This window comes from Temnothorax longispinosus, chromosome 2, assembly GCF_030848805.1.
Source record: "Temnothorax longispinosus isolate EJ_2023e chromosome 2, Tlon_JGU_v1, whole genome shotgun sequence".
NCBI classification, from domain to species: domain Eukaryota; kingdom Metazoa; phylum Arthropoda; class Insecta; order Hymenoptera; family Formicidae; genus Temnothorax; species Temnothorax longispinosus.
Window position 1 is genome coordinate 6622437 of NC_092359.1, and position 19467 is coordinate 6641903.

General features: G+C 34.2%; 1 protein-coding gene across 5 annotated transcripts; it reads left to right on the forward strand.

Annotated features, from left to right (window-relative positions):
- Positions 1–4683: 4683 nt before the first annotated feature.
- Positions 4684–19259, forward strand: LOC139808244 (uncharacterized). 5 transcript variants are annotated; one of them, XM_071770027.1, is made up of 5 exons: positions 4686–4866; positions 9968–10108; positions 12964–13214; positions 17134–17384; positions 17710–19259. In XM_071770027.1, the coding sequence occupies exons 3-5, from the start codon at positions 12966–12968 to the stop codon at positions 17711–17713; spliced, it is 504 nt and encodes a 167-aa protein (XP_071626128.1). In that variant the 5' UTR covers positions 4686–4866; positions 9968–10108; positions 12964–12965; the 3' UTR covers positions 17714–19259. The 5 variants fall into 5 exon arrangements, with proteins under 5 accessions (XP_071626127.1, XP_071626128.1, XP_071626125.1 ...); XM_071770026.1 differs by lacking the exon at positions 9968–10108 and having other exon boundaries at positions 4684–4866; positions 12947–13214; XM_071770024.1 differs by lacking the exon at positions 9968–10108 and having other exon boundaries at positions 4687–4866.
- Positions 19260–19467: the final 208 nt, after the last annotated feature.

The window sequence follows — 19467 nt, forward strand, 5'->3', positions numbered from 1 at the left end:
AATGGCAGTTTGATCATAAGGTATCTTGACCAGACTTGCAAATATTTGCGACTGTTCAAAATTTTCCGCTCGCTTTTGTTAGTGTGTCGAAAGATATCTAGAGGAATGGTAAATAATGCGTGTTATGTAAAATGGCGAAATACTTTGCAATGCTCTATGAATTTAATATTTCGAACTTACAATGACATTTACAATAAACAACGAAGAAGTTTATTTTTATACATTAAACTGAGAATTTTTGCCTTTTTATGTATTGGCTTTAGCAATTTAACTGGTTTTCCGCAAAATCTTATTATACATATCAAATTACAATGATAATAACGTTGCGATCGTATATCTGTAGATGTTGTTCGGCTTAACACACACACACACACACACACATATCTATATTTTTACTTATAACATCTTAAAATAAATATCTTAATAAATATTAAATTTATATAGATATCTATAAAACTATTCAAATACTTTATATTATGATAAAAATTGAAGTTTATAATGCAAGTATGTGCGTATTGATAATATCAATTTTATTCCGTTTCAAATTCAGATGCGTTGTTATTGATATCGTGTACGCATATGATTATACCCACGAAGAATATTGATACTTCGCTACATTCTGTATTGCGCGTTTATACACAACAACTTTATTTAAAATGCACTCAACAGCGTATATCCTCCGAGGCGTGGAAGTTTTGTTAAAATGAAGATATTCTTCGTATCCATATCGATTACCATTTACTTGAGAACAGTCTTAAAAAGACGAGACGGTAACACATCTTAATTTTTCTTATAAACGCCGTGGCGCCTAGTTGACATCCGCGAAAGCAAACTTCTGTCGTTAGCATCGAATAATATACTGATTTACAAGTCTAATCGTTTAAAAAAGAAATTACCCGACGACTTAATTTAATAATACTTGATCCTATTTGCAATACGTATAAGTCGAAGATTGCTCGCAGAGAAATGATCAACTTGTACGTATTGCCAGCTATATCAGGAAATACGGAAACCTGCGGGTATTTAAATGACGTCTATACGGATGAACGGTTCCGCATTTAAAACCGGGTGGCCTTGAAGAATGAATGAGACCAAGGGAAAGGGAAGGAGGGGAGGGGACACATCGAGAACGATGGCCATATGCACAAGTTGCTTGGCAAACGGTGGTCTTGTTTCTTTTTCCTCTCGATGCTTACGAATATTTTACAATCAATAATACATCAATCGGCGTAAATATGATGTTCGATAAATGATCGAGTTAGTAGTCACCAATTAATCATTTATTGAATACGTGAGATTTTTTAAAAGCTCCTAAGTGTTTTTCAGTCATAATTATTTGAGTTATTTGCATTTAAATAATGTAATTTCTTTGACATTGTATGCTTAATGCAACTTTGCAATATCTTGTAATAAATTCTTAAAAATGAGAATTTAATTCGTACAGATAAAACGAGAGAAGTACTGATATAAGATCTCAAGTGCTTCTTGACTGAAAATACATTCTTTTTATAATTTTTTTCTCATCTTTTCTTATCGAATACTGTGTCAGATGACTAATATAAATGCAATTCGTATGCAAATATAAAAACCCAATGTCTCTTAACTTTTTTACATATTAATCAGACCGTAATTTCCAGAATTGTATGTGATGTCATTCCTCGAAGATATTCTGTCTTCTCTCTCTCTCTCTCTCTCTCTCTCTCCCCCTCTCTCTGAAACCACTTGGTAAAAATACTTGAGTTAATCAGTAATATCAATCGACAAGCAATTTTATATTGTTCAAAAAACAGATTATAAAAGAAGGATTATAATATCAAGTATTTGTCGATTGAAGTATTTTTTAAGTTTTATCGTTAAGATACTATCATTAATATAATTTAAGATAACTTTCTTTTTAATTGATGAATCTATTCTCTATACTTTCCTACACATTTTTTCTTTGAGAGATAGAAAGAATAGATTATTCTTTTAGCAGTTTATATTCATTCACTTCTACTTTGTGCTGTTATATCAATTTCTGTCCTTTTTTTCACAAATTTAGTATAAATATGGAAAACCACAAGCATAGTAATACCTACAATGTTGCACCAAAAGCTTATATTAATAGAAAAATATTAGCATAAAATACTTATAATTATACTAATTATTAGCATAAAATTGTATATATTTATAATTATATTTATAATACTATTTTTATGTTAGATGTTATAATGCCATAATAAAGAATGAGCATATATGAAATCACTTCATTCTTTATTTAAAATTGTTGACAAAATTACGTTATGCAACATAGTCTTTTGAAAATTTTTCTTCCAGAATCATTGATTCTTTTTTAAAAGTATTATGTTAACTCGATTGATCTACGAAATGCTTTTGAAGTAAGCACTAATTTAACTGTTACCTCGATTTCACGATCGCAACCGAAATATGATGTGCGTTATCGCTTATCTGTATGTCCAGTGGAATTACCCCTTTAGGCAAAAGTCTAGATTGTTTCATGAACCTCGAACCTATTATTCTCATTTTGTTTCCGCAATGAGCGATAGACATCAGATAAAAGTATCCGATATCTAAAATCGGACGCCGTATTCGTAAATAGATTACAGCTGGTTTTTTCGGACACTCACCTGTTGCAGTTTCGATCGTTACACGTTTTTTTTTCCCCATTTTTAATGAGAAATCGCACTCGCTATAACCACATAGATATTTTAAAACTGCATTACAATAAGTTGTTTTTACTTCACCTTTGTTTTATTATCAATAAAGTTTAATTAATATTTAATACTGATTATTTTTTTTCTTTACCGAAATACGTCTTTGCAAATACATTTATTTGCTTTTGTTACTAAAAAGTTTATTTTAACTGCGCGTGGTTAGCTAAAGCGAAGAATTGTATATAAAAATTCAAGCGAATAATATTATTAGGCTACGAAGATCCAGTCCTATAAATGTAAGATCCAAACTGTAAATGGCATATTCTCTAATTAATTACATGTGTATCAGATCGGTTCTATTTAACTTATTATTATTGTTTATTTTTTAAATTGCTGTATTCAGATAATTGTCAATATTTATACTAGTTCTTGTCTTTTATGTATACACATGTAATGTGTGTGAAACAAAAGTAAAGACAGATGTTATAGAATGTAGAAGATTAAGATGATTGTAAAGATAAAATTTAATGCTGAAAAGAATCGTAATCGTGTAAATGTCTGAACGATTTACAATGCTTTGATACACTTCATGGAAAATATGAGTGCTATAACTCTGCTATTATTTTAAATTTCGCCTTAATATCTTTAAACAATAAATCTTAAAATATTAAACTTGAAAATATGCATTAAAAACAAATTAATTCTTTTTTCATTCCTGTATAGTTTCTTTCTTAAGAGGATTACTATTATTAAAATATTCATACAAATTCAGATATATACAAATTTATTTTAACAACATTACAATCTATAAATAAAATTGTACACATGTATAAATCTGCATATCGTTAAAAACTAAAATAAACGCTAGTACATAATTGTACTTCAAAATGATTTAAATACCTATATAAATTTGTAGATGGGATTTTTATTTCATTTTTTAACCATTTATGAATTTGTTAGTGGATTAAATATTTCCATTGATTGTCAAAACACAATCTCACATTTATGTGGCATGTCGATGAATCAACATTGTTAGAATTACCATCACATAGAAGCACATTTAAGTAAAGCACACAGACAGTGCCAGATAGAGAAATATTACAATATAGATATAAATAGATCTTTCGAGAGTGGATCTCGACGTGAGTGCATTAATTATACTATTGTTCCGAATAAGATGTTCTCAATTGCGGTGCGATCCAAGCAACTGCCATGATTGGTCTGAGATGCTGCCAATCCTCATTATCGAATTGCTGCTATTAATTTCCCACTACGCTGCACGTCACCATCGAATAGCTTGTAAATCAACATTCTGAAAATTCCCCGGGCGGATTTTTCCACGATTTTGGCGCAAATAAAATAATAAGCTAGAATCTCGTTTTCTATTATTGGTAAATTAACACGGTGACGTGTTTCAATTAAAGGTGGACAAGGAAAATTATATCGATTGAACATGAATGATTTCTGCAGATGAGAATAAACTCTTTTTTCTAAAAAGTATATTAATTAATAAATATATCACACAAGAAATCCAACTATATTAATGTATATAATCACTTTATATGTTCTAACAAAGATTCACTGCAGAGAAAGAGGTAATGTTTTTCAAATTAAGAAAAAGATAAGAAAGAAAGTTTGAAGGAAAATGTCGACGAATCATTCTTCAGTTTATCAACTACATACAAAATTAATTTATTAATTCCATTTATTGGCAAAATATATTTTTGTATTTCTATATATTTTGTACTGTCTCTAATTTTTTTTAATATTTTAATTATATTTATATATAATTTAAATTTATATATTTCTCTCTCTAGTTATCTAAAGAAAGAATTTATTTTGTGAATTTATATTGAAACGTTTAAAGTAAAAGAGACTGCTCAATGTAAAATCGCTTGTGAGAAATTTGAGAAACACTGCTGGAAAACACGCCTGACATCAATGATATACCTGCGTTTGACTCCCGTGGTAACTGGCAGCGTGGGTCAGAGTTAGACAGACCCACGAGAACGGCTGCCGCGTCAGTCTGCGCTGAGTCTTCGTCGTGGGAGTTGCGCTCTCTTGGTGCGTCATCAGGGCAGCTGTTAGGGCGCACAGAAGAGCAGCGAGAACCGACCAATCGGAGACTCAATGTGTTAAATTAGTGCGTGCAGAAAGTTTTCGAATCTTCCAACATCCAACAGCCTAAAATAGACCGCGAAAATTAGTTCAGGTAAGAGATATTTCTTTCTCATTTGTTAGTGACTCTGAAAAGAAATTATAGTTTTATAATTCTTATCTGTATATGTATACACATATATAAACATTTTCTGAACGATTATTAAAATATAATTTCTTACTGATAAGTAATATTTACAAAAAAATGTTAAAGAATAGAAACTCATCGCTTATCTTTTAAATTTTCTTCTGTACAATCGAAATTTTTGAGCTTATCGTCTATTGGAAAATTTTTAATTGCAGAAGCGATTAAGTTAACAATAGTATAATAACGCTAACTTAGAGAAACTACATATAAAACAGAGAAGGAAGCGAAGTGCGGTAACAGAAAATATATTTTAATATAATTAAAGAATTTGTACGTTACCATTCTTATATCATTTTTACCCTTTTTTGAGACCATACTTATACATATAACAACAATGAGAGATTATATATTGCTCATTAAAAATGAAAAATTATACATAAGTTTCATAATTTTTTATTCGTTAAGTAAACAATAAAAAAATTAAAATATGTGAAATTTTTTATACCCTGAAAAACTATACGTGATATCATGATATCGTGAAAAAATTTTCAGATTTATATTATGTATGGTTATTATATTAATACGTTGTTATAAAAATTGACATATATTTATTAACCACATGGGATATACAGAAGTGGAAAGTTCTTATTTTTTTTTTAAATATTTTTTAAAAGTAATTTATCTAAATATATAATAAATATCTTTGTATTTATAAATCGCGTATACTTCGAATTTACTTTTTATGTGTTTGTCTTTTTAATTTCATACATAGTTAAATACTATAAAAATATTGCTAAAATGAGTTGTTGCATAGTAATAGAATCTTTATAAAAATTTAAGTATGCTTTTAGTAATTTAATTAGAATTATTTCTGTTTCTCTGGTTCAATTTCTCACTTGCAAATAAGCTTCGTCAACTTGTTAATTGAGTAATCACGCAAAAATTTATTTTGCGTTTATTAATGTAGAATATCTGGTTGTTTTCAATTCGTTACAAAACATTGTTAGACAGACATTGAAACAACGTCGCACAACAGATGTGCCTTAAAATTTAAAAGACGGATTCGTTCAAGAAGAACGTGTTTGTCATCTCCTTATCATGCTCCTTATGCTCCGCAGGTGCAACAGCGTGAATTATGAACGTATATATCATTTCAAGTATACATGTGAGAAATATCTGCGTATATTTCATATCAGTTGGTAAAGTTAAACACTGCATTTATTCTCGCGTAGCAGTACTAATGTATTGCTGTACACGGATATTGTTTGGTTAATGCTATGATAATTCTACTTATATAAAGTAAATATAATTTACGCGAGTGATTCTTGAATGACTATATATTGTATTTTATAAAACTGCAAACAGAGTTTTAAGAAATGACTAAATAAATAGACTTCCGATCCTTAGCACTGATATTTTAGAAAATCTTCTTTCTTTATACGCTTCTATCTTGTTTCGCGATTCAATCTGCAATTTTTCTTGAAAGGTACGAATAATTTCACAAGAGAATAACTGAAAAGATTTGCAACTATGACATAAATGTTTATGTTGAGTCTATGAAAGCGCGATAACGCGCGGTATATCAGTGACGCGGTATATCATAAATGTATTATTGCATCTCTTCTTCGTCGAATTTTTGCAGTCGTGATCAGCTTTCGTGCAATGTTCACACGTAGCAACGTGATAAAAACTCCTTACAACGTGATAACGTGAGCGCCACCGAAGAATATTTTTATCGTTATTCTTCAGTGCCCCGAGAAAAAAATACGTTTTAAATTTTATTTGCTAAAACAACACGTCTCTATATATAGGTGATTCAGTAATATCCAATTAATCAAATTAAAAATTTTTTTGTATACGTAATAAATCTTTTAAAAAAAATTATAAATTTATAAAATATAGTAATTAAAAGAAGTGAGCAGGTAGTCGTTCTGCCTAATATTTTATACCCAAATAATTTTGAAGAAATGAAACTATCAGCTATATCTCATCTGGTAATCTTTCTTTTTCTACCCATAAATTTCTCCAATTTTTATAGCAATATTTTATGGCAAAAATAACAAACGCAGTTTCTCGCACGCGTAAAATAGAAAGAGGCAGAAAAATGGGAACCACATAGATCACATTTCGGATTCGGAGAAATTATGCGAATACAGACACGAGACGCAATGGTATAAATAAAGCTGTTCCCGCGGATATTTTTCACCTGTTTTCCCGCGCGTACATACAGCCGTGTGCGTAAAGTCGACCATTTACTTATCTACTAGCTACCGTGTGCGAGGTGCGAAACCGGGTTAAGGTTAAACCATGTAAGTGACGGGTACCATAATGCAACTATCACACCGCCGTCGGGCCGTCGTGCAAGTCATTGACGTAAGAGTCGCGATAGTTTCCTGGCCGTTTCACGGGGGTTCGACATAAATGCGAGACCCCGACGCACGCACGTGTAAATATAGACGAGATCTGTCACGCACGCGTGCGGTCTAGGGAGACCGTTCGATAAAATGCAAAATGCACGAAAGCACAGGCGGATCGATCCACCAACGGCCGGGAAGTACGTACAACTGTACGTTCAGCTGACTTCTTCGGCACGGCAAAAAGTGAAAAGTGTATCAACGAATGTATCTTTTAGATGGTCATCGATGCACTCGTTTTGTAAGTAAAATAGCTCGCGTTGGCGCGCAACAGTTACCGCTGGAATTTGACAGCATTAACGACGATCAATATTACATCAATCACTATTGATATCAATCACTATTGACATAGCATTATTGATCTATTGATACTTATTAACAATTTAAAATTCTATATTGTACTTCTAGCTCTTGTTTGATTCTTACTATATATGTATATAGCTACTCCGAATTCAATATCATTTTAACTGTTAGATCCAGTCTCAAAGCTCCATATTATTCTTTGCTTCTCTTATATCTACTATTTTTTCTTTTACATCGCTTTCTCATCAATTTACATTTGCATGACCATGCAAAGGGTGGGAATGCTCATATAAACAACACGAAGGCTTAAATGTAAAATTTTTTATTACTATTTTAAAATGTAGAAGAAATGGGCTGTATTATCAGATAGAAAGGAATATGGTATGATTGCATGCTATAAATAATTAGATATGCGCTATCATGCATCATTGATTTATCACGCTTATTTACGTTGTTCTAAATGCGTCGTACGTAATTTGCTTATGCGAAAAGACATGTGAGATATCATTTTAGTAATAAATAAATATTTCCTTTCTTCTGTGCATTTAAGATATTTATAGAAATATTCGCAAACAGATGATAAACAAACGGTAAAGAAAGGATGAGCTATTTATGCCTAATCAACATTCAAGCAATACTATCAATTTTTTAATAATATGCGATATTATTGCGAGTCAGATAACAGATAACGCAATTTGCACATTTACTGCACATTTACTGCACACGAAAGGAAATTAGATTAGGAAAGAATTGCATTTATTTTAAATATTATTGCATGTACATGTCATCACTAACATTTCACGGAGAACGTATTAATCAATATTCTTCTGACAAGTTTTATTAAGGTAATATCAGTTTAAATAGCGAACTACGTTACAACGGACGCATTATCAGTTTAAATAACGGACTACGTCACAACAGACGCACTAAAATGATTCTTTATAATCAGTTAAAACTAAAAATAACAAGAATTTCGTGGAAATAATTTTTTCGAAATTTTCATTGGATTAACGTGTAATTTTTCGTGTACTCAATTTCATTCGTTTTATTCGATGCGTTGTAATATTTTTCATGTTTAAACACTCGATTATCGACACGATAATTTTATTGCGATGTATGCCAACGCAAATTTACGAACGTTTATCAGTAATTACGGTACAATAATGTTACTTGCTATCTTCTTTTAGCCGCCATTTTTACGACTACCCGTGTGTCAAGAAAAGAACTTGAAAAAGAATAAAATATCAACCGCATTGTCAGCGAACTTTCGTCGCTTCAGCTTCTGCTTCAGCTTTAAACTCTCGGATTGAATAAACGACACTTCATAAAACCGAGAACGCGATAAGATCTATCTTAATTTATATCAATATACTTAAGCAGTATCTTCGTAATTGGATTTATTCGTTACGTCAACAGATATTGCATAATTCTTGTTGAATATAATTGATGAAACTGTTAGTTTTTTTTTTTATATTTGTGAAATATTTTTTTAAATATATAATATAAAGTATACTCATTGAAATATTGCACAATTAATCGTTCGATTAATTATTTTTTCTGTTCTGAAAGGAAAAGTTTTATCAACTGGTTTACGATAAAAATAGCAGTATGTATAAACTGAGATGATGTGCGACAGAAGATCTATCTGCTCGTTACGTGTCGATTTCTTCTGTGAAAACGTATTCTTGGACCTATGTCTGTATATCAAAGAAGAAAAGATTAAAAACAATTTTAATCACGTATCAAATATTCCAAAGATAGCATAGTGGAAGAAGTAAAAAATCGATGTAAATTAATACAATTCGATATTAATGAAATATACCTACATATGTGTCCTTTTTAATTCAATAACTACTAGATACGTATCATCGTTCATTCTTAGAAGCAATTTCTACGTTTATACAGTGAATCGAATGACGATTAGTATGTTATATTAATATCGCAATATTGCGGTCGAGTTATCATTAAGCATGATCGACGAATGTCTGTTTTAACAATATCTTCCAAACAACAATTTCTAATTTATTATTCCTCAGCTTTTAGCTCAATATTAAATATCAAAGCAATTAGGCCTCAAAATATTCTTGGTTTCATTACCGTGTACATTATTAAATACTCCTTAATGGCCTTTTAAGAGAGAGAAATATGTGTCTGCATACCCTAACTATAACTGTATGATATATTATATGGTTAAAAATCGATACGCTTGGAAGGAATAAAAATCGCCGACAAGATATATGATGCACACGCAACTTTCGTTCGATAAAAAGGCAACACAATCAAGCTTGCACAATCGTGAACTCCTTTTTACTGCGACGCAACCTCTGATGGCACATGATCTCTGTCCATAGCTTATGGCGGCTTAAACAAAATATGGCACATCTACATCAGAACAGCTTGTGTTTAACCAATATCCTGCACTTCATTGAACGTAGTCTAGCCTCTTGAAGAGGTTCGTAGTACAAGTTACGTCCTTGGATGTCGCTTCTCGGGTATGTATGTAAATTGGAATTAATTTCGCGGCCGCGTCATTGCGTTGGTTTGTGCACGCATACGGAGTCTGTTCGCGACGCGTGTATATCTTCGTTGATATAACATATATAAACGCATGCAAAAAGAAGCGCATATCATCGTTGCCGAGACGATTTTACGGCGTCCCCTCACGTGTTTAGGTGAGCTTGGATGCTGATCGTGCAGCGATAACGTTTCAAAAATAAGACTTTATCTTTACGATTTCGGTGACGCGCTCGGAAACGGATCGTATAATCGTACGTCGCTCGGAATTGAACGATCTCTCTCTATTATATTCGTGTCGCCTTATATACGCCGACCCGCGACGCGATATGTTAGTCGTCAGGAAAATTTGCTAGTCGAAGGACAACGTCTATATTATTGGCATACCAGCACTTTGGATATCCAAACATCATGGACGAGTCCAGCGGTAAAATAATTACCGTATGTTATATTAACTAAACTTGCGTTGTGTTTTTAAGACTGGCAACTCTCAAGTGCGGTAAAAGAAAAAATCCGGACACACTTTTTCTTCATTTCAAGGAACGACATTGAATCACGTTATTATTGTGTTATTTGTTAAATAAGTCACGCGATGGATAACAACGTTGTATTCATTTACATGTGTTTAAGCTTGAAAATTATACACTATCCCATTATCGGAATTTATTAGATATAGTTCTTACGATATGAATATTAATGTCATTAATGTGAATTAAAATGTATTAAAGTGGAATCAGTTGTGCCGTTATGGTAATAATTATGGACGCAATATCTGCTATAGTACACACCATAATTATATTGTTTTTCGGAGCATGTCGTTTTAGAAATAGGCTTTCGCGTTTTACTTCTGCGATGTAAAAACGGAATGAGCTCATTTAATAATTATACCAATAACGATGTTATTGTTATTGGATTTACAATTATAACAATAACGATTTAATGCTTAAGTATGGATGTGACGAGTATTGATCGTCTCGTAATGTCGGCACGGCTTATCTTCGCGTTATAATCGTTTGCACGTAGCCTACTTTGTAGATAATCGAAGAATATTTATAGCTGCTCAACCAATGAATTATGTAAGAACGATAAGTTCAGTTGATGAATTAAATTCTTAAATAATTTATTAATTCGACGATGGATTCGCGAATGCAATTACATATTAGCATCTACCATTTGTGCAATCGTACTTGAGTATACTATCATGACATTGTAAGAGTGCCGATGAGCATAGGAATTTTTAACGATAAAACAATGGGAATTATCTCGAGATCCTGGAATTATTAAAGATCACGTCGCGCTGGGATAAAGTCCTTCCGTTTTTTTTCCCAAATAAAATGCTCACGCACTTTTAATTTATTGTTATCATCAGTTATATTTTATTTATAAGGAGAAAGTTTAACTCTTTCAACTTTCTTGTGTTGAGCAACTCAGTTGCATTGAGTTTAATCTATATATAGACTCAAGTTAACTACATTTTAATTATGCCACGCATTTCGTCTTTTACTAACTGCGTGAATATTCTTATTGCGTATTACATGTCAGGAGGTAGTAATAAAACGGTAAATGTCTACAAGACGAAAATATATCAGGGTGCGCCCGCTTGCTAATTCTACTCGAGAGCATTATTTATTGCCCATCTAATTCTTGACGTCACTGCTTGTCGCCCTTCTTGATGTTCACAAAGGGTGGATGAGTAATGGAGTTTTGTACGAGTAACCTACTTTCGAAAGTGGCATGTCTTTTGTCAAGATGCTCTCAAACAAACGCTCTGTCTCCTTTCGTCAATATTATTAGCAAATGCCATCTTAATAAAATCGCAATTTGCGTCAAATGAACTCGCTACGATCCGTCTTCCGAGGAAAAAGAGCGTACGGAAATTTTTCGAGCAGGAAACTTTTCCTCGTTATTCTGCGAAATACGTCTCATCGATTACCGTTATTATTAAACTATCAACTAAGTATTCGGAAATCTCTTTAATAATAATCTTTTTGCTTTCTATATATATAACTTTATATAACTTATTAAACAAAGAATATATTAGAGAAGATGTATTAGTATTAGATACCATAATTCGAGCTAAATAATGTTTTAATTTAGTTTCGCTTTACCGTTAGAGTCTTATTAGAGGAATTACTAATCGGATTTGTACGCATTAATAACTGTTTGACAATGGTACATACTTATAGATTAAACTCTAATTCTGTACGGTCTGATGGCAATTGGAACGCAATTGTTCTGTTAAGTATTACGTACGTACTATTACATTTTTTAATAGCAGCAGTAAAATGTTGTCATATTTGTAACAGCTGTTATACTAATATCATTCATATTAAGCGAAATGATCCCCAGCTTTATATTCACGAATGTCATTCCCTACAAATCAAGTGATTGATAGCGACGTGCGTTTGTCTGGCGATCTATTTATAACATCGCCAAATCAAGCAGGGTATTCTGTTCGATATCACAACAGGCCGCAAGCCTGTTCACGTTACCGTTAACATATACATACATACGCATACCATTCTCTCAAAAATATCCATCCTTTCCTTATGAGAGATCCGCACGCGAAGTGTCGTCGAAGAGAATCTTTTTTATATTACCATTGCGCTGAAGATGACCACAAAAAATGGTCGAAACGTTCGCGAATTTTTTATGTATTGACGGTTAAAAGAATATATACAATTTTGCGCCCCATTTACCGCGCCGGCTCTTATTGCCTCTTTCCCTTTACTCGATTTAATCACGAGAGCCTTATATATTTTAATCTTTTTTATGTTCGATCTGTCGGTGTGCATTACTAAAATTTTTCAGAAAAGCATATTCCATGTTTCAGCTATGTCTCTGGAGGAATCACGGAGATCGCAACGTCCGTACCGGTACGGGATGGTCCTCCTATGCGTCGGGGCTCTCATCAACTGGTTGGGTTTAGCGGAGAACTACGTTGAACCGGTGCGTTACGTCGGTGTTGCCTGCATAGTCGCCGGGGCTCTCCTCATTTGCGCCGCGATGTGCTGCTGGCTGCACGCACCGCCAACTAGGACGAGCACGCACACGCAACATACGAACCATCCGATCACGGCACAGGTAATTCACGAACAATGTGTCAACCTGGCGAATTTATTTACTCCGTCGTACAAATCCTCAGTTCGAGACAAACTCGGAAGAGAGCTACGTCGAGGAAGGAATTAGAGCTATGATTCATACATCAACGCAAATCTACATTTACCGGTTTTCCGACATAATTAATCATTTCTCTCTTTTTTTTTAATCTGCCTTCATTAATCATCGCACGTGAAGTTTTGTATACGCTTCTATAACGCGGCCAATAATTATTATTAGCCCCTTATACACTCTGCGAATGTTACGACATAATCCCAAATTGAATAAATACGCCAAGTAATATCGTGAAGCCGTGAAGTCATCATATCGTGTTGTTTTTCAGTTCTACTACGTCAGTATTTTTAATTAAATTTAGAAAAATTACAAAATATGTAACAATAAATTGCATTTCAAATATTCTAAACGTCTTTTCAAACTACTTCTTAAAATAATAAATTAATTATATCCGAGTATTATCTTTTTATTTGCGTAATATATCTGATCCGTTGAAAAAAGAATTAAATTAGATTCAAAATTTATTTTTAAAGCTCTAAAACTTAATTTAATATATTTCTTCCATATAAATGATACTTATTCTTACTCTTGTTTGTTATTAATTGTTCTTCTTTCACTAATTGTATTAATTTTATTCTCAATGCAAATAATATTTCTCTTCAGTAAGATATTTCCTCGCATTTAGACTAACTAATTTCGCTACAGGTTCTAATATCGCCGGTATTGAGAGTGGTGATAAATATTTATCATATATGATCTCTTTAGACTCCATCCAAAAAGATGCAGGTCGTCGGCGCGGTTGAAGGCCCCTGAGATTAAAACGTTTTTAGATCGATCCGGGTCAACCCCCTATTATAGACCACAAGGAACGCGTATTATCTATAGATATACCCTAGCCTAGCAGTAAGCCGCAATTACCAACGACGGTGGACAGAATAAGAAGAAGCTTAATAATATACCCACGATCTATAGCTCATGCTTCTTTTTTTCCTCTTCGAACGGAGCCTAGAGAGAGCGAGAAATACGACAGAAGGGAGATAAAAGGATAAAGAGAGTACACTTTCATATATATCAGATAATATACATCGCGAGGTACATAAATCTTTAAAACGTTTAATAAACACGCCCCGTGTTCGTCACACGTTTCCATGTTGGCAAACATGCGCCTGTTGTTTACAGACATCGTAAAAATTTCAAGCGACAGAAATCCTCTGATCGCGAGGTACTAACAATAAAACTCGCATCACCCGTGGAACAGCGCGAAGTCACGATTGCATCACCTTGCTATCATTTCCTCCTTTCGATTTCAAATGACGGAAATATTACGAACGATTCCACGATGCCTTCGATTTTCCTCGAAACCGGTAATATATCCTCCTTGTAAGAGGTCAGCATTATTGTTAGTATGTACATAAATACTATTGGTGTAAATGATTCATTACTCTCTCTCTCTCTCTCTATATCTCTCTCTCTCTCTCTGTTCCTTTCGCGGTATCTGTCCAACTCATCGTCGCTATGTCTGGTCAGCATTACTATTATTAGATATTAATTTCAACATGTATCGTAAGAGAGAATTCGAAAGTGTATTGTTCAGTTCATTAGCATGAATTTTACGCGATAATAATATTTAATATCAATAATTTTGACAGTAACTGATGATTATTTAACGAGATTTAATTAGAATTATATCGCAAATTTTTTCTCTACTTTATTACGAAATATATATTTCGTTTCTCTTTTTCCGCCTTCTTGTCTTTTTAGCCAATACTATTTTAAATCAGTTTGCCGCAAGGCATTTTTCCCCGTGGAATTATCAACGAATATTCTCTATGTAAAATAAACGGCCTGTCCATTTTCAAATGTTTGCCTGTCCGTTCTTTATGCTTCGTTACATTGTATATGCAAAAAAGATATAGTGCACATCGACAAAGGAGGTCGTGACAGTTTGTAATGTCGATGCTGCTATAAGGATATTCACCCGGAAACATGTGTGTACCAATCTATATTTAACATCAGTTATCCTTGGGCATATTTATCATTACCTATATAGATCAAAATTCTTAAATCGACAATCTGAAATAAATTTTATATCGAAGCGACGTAGAATTACGAGAAATATTCGCTGTCTTCCCACTAACAATTATGCGACTTCAACTTAAGTCCTACACATGTTTACTTGTCGCTTACATGCTTGTTAAGGAACATATGACACATCGAATTATATATAATGTCTTGGCTTTACCCACGGCGTTATCACGCAATTCTCTATCTATTTTTATAAATCTGGGTGTTTCCAAAGTCAAGAAGTATAAGTGTCACTTAATTATCAGAAATCCTGTTAAATCATGCATAATTAATTTTTTCGTCGAAACTTGATAACCTTTGAGATAGCGACTTATCGCGGCATAGCTTCTAAAGAAGGAAGTCAGAGTGTACGACACTTGAGAGAGAGAGAGAAATTCTTTAAATAAATTTTACCACTGAAAAACTCGTCGCGTGATTGATGTGACATTGCAATTTCCGCGTAATTTTCTAATCGTTCAACGATCAGCGACGTCAATGCATTCGAGAATTCTTCGTATTAGTTCGGAAGTTGTCAACTTGTATCAATTGCTTGACGCAGTTCAATTGCGAGTCAATTGACCCTTGGATAAATATTTACAACAAAAATTAATTTTGTTCATTAGACCTCTTACGTGACAGAGATGCTGCAATGATTTCAATTATATTACATGATCTAACATCACATTTCTCTCGCGACCCAATTATCACGACTCGACTCGTATGTGTACGTCGAGGCGACATGTAGCATCAGCAAGGGACATCATTTTCATGTCCGATCAAATATAAACAGCGTGGAATGTTGTTTCCTCGAAATCTTCGAGGTCATATGCTCGTGCCTACTCAGCGGCGATAAGCCGCTCGAGCGCGTTTCAGCAGGAAAGAATTAATTTCGTGCAGCCGCGAAGAGAGGAGACCCTCGGGGTCGCAGCCGTTCACCTCGCCGTTTCCATTTAGGCTCATTATGCAATTTTCCAGCGAAGCTTTTTTTTACCACCGCAAATAGCCACGGCTATTCTCGTCGACCGCACACGCGCTCGCGTCTCGTACGTCACCCTATATGTATCTCGCGTGCGCCCTTTCGCGACTTACATTCAGCCGGCCACAATGCTTTCCGAAGAATACCGAGAGAGCTAGGTACGCAGATATCTATAGACGACCTACGACGAATATAGCGCGATGTGCACTTCCGGGTGAATATCCTTATAATGCGCAGGTAGAATATCGCGGGAAATGCGAGGCCGGCACGTCGCGATCTGGATACTTTAAATAGACCTCGGCGACGATATATTTCCATGATGATTAACTATGCAACGTATTCTTTCTCGCAAACGTATACGTTCGCTATTATTGGGGAATTTGAATTGAACGTCGTAATTGCGTAGAACTTCACAAGAAAGTCACACATTAAAATTAAATTAAATAATTCTAAGAAATCTTAAAAACGCAATAACAATACCTACAGAAACTTTTGCATACTGGTTACTTTATAAAATTTCCGAAGTTACACTACAAAGTATTATATGTACAAGTTATATGTCATCGCGCGCTGAAATTCTTAAATTACAAGAAGGCAATTTCATTGATCCTCGAAGTAGCGATCCTCAAAGAAATTTTAAAGGACAATTAATAAGACGCAAACGAATCTTTCTGAAAAATCAAACAGCAAGCGATCCAAACAAAATAATTGACATAAAATCTTAAAGTTATAGATAAGAAAGATTCAAATACGAAAGTAGGCAATGAAACTATGTACAATCCCGCAAAGTTATGCAATTGAATTCTATGATACGCTGAAGCTAACTCAACCGATCGCCTTCTTTTAAAGATCGATGACCCGATCCACGTGATTTCCATCGAGGAACCGCCTGGCGTGTCGAGGCAGAAGCCGCCGGATTACGAGGCGGTGACGGACGCGCCACCGAGCTATGATGACGCTATCAAGCTAAATCCTAGTCAATTAATCAGGTTGAGCAATGGCAGCACGCCGCCGTTATCCTCAGGACAAATTATCCCGACAACCATCAGTATTGTCTCTCCAACGCTAACACCGCTAACACCGCCACCGCCATACGCGAGGTAAGAATATTCATAAATCCCTGAGCGATGCGTCCACGCCTTGAAATGGATAACTAATGTCATCTCCCAGAGAGACAGCTATTACGTATTTTTACTTAAAATAAATATTTTCTTCTAAATCAATAAAATTGATTATTCTTATTTCAAGACACAAGAATCTTGTGTTATATTTAATTTTTATTTTGTAATCACGATATTGATTATAATAGTATTTCTCGATTTCAATTGTATCTATGTAATAGTAAAATCGTGAATTAAATGCGGCGGAGTGTTTCTAAATCTGTAAAAAGAGCTAGCCATTCGAACGAGTTTTTCTTTGTTTCAGGTGAGATTGTAGCGCTGAAAAAAGAGACCAATGAATACGCAGGTCTGCGACATGGATTGGAGAATCGACATATACCGTTGTCAATAGCAAAGATGAGCGATCACGTCTGTGGACTGCGAATAATACGATTGTACGACAATTCCGTTGTTTGCTCTTGTCGTTACGAGATGCGTGAACGTATACGTAGAGCTGCGCAAGATATCAGGGAGAGGAAGTTGAACCATTCAAAGATTGCTCAACGTTTCCACGAGCAAGAATCGAAAGAGGATCTCTTCGTGACGTCTCAGATATCGACTGCTTAGATTATTATCCATATTAGCTGCGAACCGTTGGCACCGACATCGTTTTACCGCTTAGAACGATTAACTCTTCCTAGCATTATGACGTTACGTTACGGTAACTCCAGGAAGAAACAGAAAGCCATTGAACGAATTGAGTTCGTTTTGATCACGGCGATATTCGAGTTTATTTAACGCCTAAAGATTTGCGGTTACTCTCGAATTATATCACGATAGCTTTGCTTTGTTGAAAGTCGGATGGATCTCTCATGGAATCACGCGCATCTGAGAAAAAATAGAAATACACAATGGTGATACGTAACGACGTACTGACTCACAATGCATAATTGCAAACGTACAGGTCTATACATATCGTACTTCTTTCATTTTCAATGCAATCCGATGATCGTCTCAACGAGAATCCATCTGCGATGAATTATGTCATAGCGACCGCGATTTCTATCAACTCTGCGCTATTGCTTGGCCGTTCTGTAACCGCGAGAATGAAGTAACGACTTTTGACAGTCAGACGTTTCGTTCAACTCGCGGTCGGCTGTTGTTCATTTAATTTAACGATTCGAGCCGCGCCTAATTGATGCCGATCTGCAGAAACGGTGGTCTTTTAAAAATTAATTGACGGAGCAAACACACGTATTTTTTAGAATATGCATTTTTAATTCATCTCATTATGATCGCGCGTTATTTGAAAAGTGACGTGGACAAAGTTATAGGGATCACGCTAAAATACGTAAATCGTATCGATTTATCCCCCATATAATATAATATTTAAAATCCGTCGTGTTCCAATATTTGACCCACGTCACTTTCGAAATAAGCAGCTCAACTATTCATTAAGTCCACGTGACTTTTTATACGCGATGGGAAATGCTCGCGACAGATTTTCTCACTCTGGGACATTGTTGGGATCGCGACGCGCGTTTGAAGAGGATCGTCTCCCACGATGATCCGGCGAGGAATCACAGTAATAGAGCATTTAGCGCGCTGCGAGCTCAGCTGCGCGTAATTTACTGAAGAATGATCTTCTGCCATATCATTTCAGTGTCTGTCTCTTTAAATACGCACACACACGCGCACAGCACACTCATGCGAAAGCCATTCGCACGTCCATTTTATTGTGATATATACTATTATACATATATACGTGTAGATATTATGAAGCAACACTGTCGAATGCAATGGCGATGCTTGTAAAATAAGACTTTTTTATATCGAAAGTGCAAAATACAAAATACGAGATTTTTCTACGGCAAATTTCTTCCTATTGTTCTCTTATGTCCTCCTTTTACCATTATTGTTTCCTGCTAAATATCATATCGTATATAGAAGATCGCGTATCATTTATCTATCTTACATACATTACCTTGCATTTAATATAATATCAATGTAAAAATATATATTTATAAAGTTTTGATAGAGCCATTGCCGATTTTAAATTAGTTCTCCTTTTTTCTTATCATAC

Bases quoted from the DNA above. Each gene is read 5' to 3' on its own strand.
- LOC139808244 (XM_071770023.1), top strand. The intron at 13,215-17,133 runs GTAATTCACGAA...CTTCTTTTAAAG, and splicing joins ACCATCCGATCACGGCACAG to ATCGATGACCCGATCCACGT.